Source organism: Photinus pyralis, unplaced genomic scaffold (genome assembly GCF_008802855.1).
Source record: "Photinus pyralis isolate 1611_PpyrPB1 unplaced genomic scaffold, Ppyr1.3 Ppyr1.4_LG1, whole genome shotgun sequence".
NCBI lineage: Eukaryota > Metazoa > Arthropoda > Insecta > Coleoptera > Lampyridae > Photinus > Photinus pyralis.
The window spans coordinates 48,082,770-48,085,347 of record NW_022170249.1 but is presented as its reverse complement, the minus strand read 5'-3'; the positions used below and the strand labels follow the sequence as shown (position 1 = coordinate 48,085,347).

Genomic DNA, 2,578 nt, shown 5'->3' with positions numbered 1-2,578 from the left:
AATTTAAAACTAGCATCTTGTAGAGGGAAAAAATGACCATAATGATGTGTCATTTATTTTGAAATATCTTTTTAAAGAACTTCGGTAAAAAAATAAAAACGATTTCGATTTCGTTTCTTCAGGATATCTCCGAAAGTAGTCGGAATTTTTCAGTTTCAAAACGGCATTTTGTTATGCATCAAAATACGCCACTTTTCCAAATTGAAACTGCCGACCTATCCCTTACAGTTTCCGACATCCCCATGGTGGTCCTCGAATTTGAATCAACCTGTATACCTTTTACATATTTTTTGTAATTCAACAATTTCTAATAAATCACTGTTTCATACTGTGTAGCTCACAAAAGATACAAGACAATATAATAATTTATTATTAAAACTTTCACAAGGAACATCTTTACGTCAAGGCAGTTAGGACTGAAGTTAGCTTTATACCAAACATCTCCCCTTTTACGCTGCAACAAAGTCTCTAAACTTTGCAGGCTGTTTGACAGCCCTACCACATCTAGTTCTTACTACTGGAAGGCTTTCTTGAAATTGATTGTTATTTGATGCTTTATTTAAATTTTCTGTATCAGTAGCTTTAGTTTCAGAAAAACCTTCTTCGTAAGGTAATCCCGTAAATCTAGGTACATTTAAAGATTTTCTAATATGCATACTATTTCTATTTAATGTACGTTGCGTCTCAGTCAATACTTTATAATTACGTGGTGTTTGACCTACATCAATAATTTTTGCTCTTTCCCACACTTTTCGTAAAGGGTTTTGCACGACCACATCATCCCCTTTTTTAAACGGCTCCCTTTCCCTAGACGTTTTATCATAACAATGCTTAATACTAGCCTGATTATTAACCAACTTCTCATATGCGCTATTATATACTAATTTTGGTTGTAAATTAGAAAATGTAGCCGGAATCTTAGATCTTAATAATCTACCCATTAAAATTTCCGATGGCGAGTAATCTAAGCCAGCGACAGATGTTACTCTATACTCTAACAATGCTGTATAAATATCTTCAAGACATTTAGCTTTTTTAATGATACCTTTAGCCACTCCTACTCCTTTTTCAGCCAGGCCATTGCTTTGATGGTAATGAGGACTTATATAGGAAATATCAAAATTACAATCTGACGCAAATAGTTTAAACTTATAGCTACAGAAAGGATTATTGTCACAAACTATTATTTTTGGTATACCATGATTTGAGAATATACACTTCAATTTCAATATGATTTCTTCTATACATTTACTTTCTATAGGGATTATATCTAACCACTTAGATAGACAATCAACTGATATAAGGTAACATTTACCACCATATTCCCCAATGTCAATTGCGATTTTCAAAAATGGCAATTGAGGAATTTCTTGTGAAATAAGAGGTTCCTTAACATTAGACCTTTGAAATTTTTCACACTCTGTACATTTACTAACAAAATTTTCTATCATTCGCCATTTTTTTCTTAAAGTCAAAATAACTAAAAGACCATAAATGATATACATCAAAAGAACTGAAATTTCACGTGGAATCCAAAAATGCAATAAAAAATAAGGGTAGCCATTTAAAATAACGAAGTTACAAGCTACGTACGGTATTTCCGGAAGTGCGATCATTTTGAAAATAGTTTACATCGGCCTTCAGAGTAACTCCTAAGTACAAATTTTCAAAAACCTACCTACTTCACTTTCCCAGAAACGTTTAACTACAGCTCCTTAAAAAACACCCTGTATAGTAATAAGACATGTCATAAATAGAACAAGTGAAGGTAATATTCATACGCTTCATTCGCAGTCAAGCACATACATATCCTTGACGTGAAACGTATAGCCAATTTATTTTTTAAAAAAACCGCAAACTTTGCATCTGACATTAATCTCAACCCCATTTAAAAAGCGCTTCAAGTTCAACATGCTCGAAATTGCGATTTGTACGGTACAGCACTTGCATGTTCAGTTTCAATAAATATCTCGCAGATTTATACCTATACTTATTTATGTGTAGGTATACCAAAATTCGACCTTGCGTACCTATGAAATTACTTTAACCGTAGTTGCATACTAAGGGCGTAAGAGACCGAACTGATTTCAATAAACCTAAATTAACAATATACTCAACCCAATTTTATGTGAAGTAATGGAATTTTGATTTTCCATGCGCATTTTAAGCCGAAATTATTCCTATGACGAACACAAACCTAATTAACAATTAAAGCGAGTTTTTTTTATAAGATGCCAAAATGTTGAATGGGAAATTAGAAAGATGATACCTTCATTTTAACGCAGATTAATATTCCATATTTCTCAATTCCAAACGGTAATATGTTATAATAAACTTTAGAAAGCGCCTATATCCTTCTGATTTATTAGGCCATTAAGGATGCGTAAGTAAATAGGTTTCTAAATAATGATTTAAAGAATTATTGCTGGGGTATTATTCGAACATCTAGCACGATGCCGCGAGGGGTCAAACTTGCTTTATGTGCCCGCAATTTATTACATACGGACTGACGTTATGTTTTGATGAAAAGATCCCATGCAGTATTTTTCTTAAGCCTAGTAAATTTGTATCGTTAAAT

The 2,578-nt window shown here is 32.7% G+C and overlaps 1 protein-coding gene across 1 annotated transcript; it reads right to left on the bottom strand.

Moving 5' to 3' along the window:
* Positions 1–449: 449 nt before the first annotated feature.
* Positions 450–1,451, bottom strand: LOC116162061 (uncharacterized protein K02A2.6-like). Its single transcript, XM_031475590.1, has one exon. The coding sequence runs from the start codon at positions 1,449–1,451 to the stop codon at positions 450–452; it is 1,002 nt and encodes a 333-aa protein (XP_031331450.1).
* Between the last annotated feature and the right edge of the window lie 1,127 nt (positions 1,452–2,578).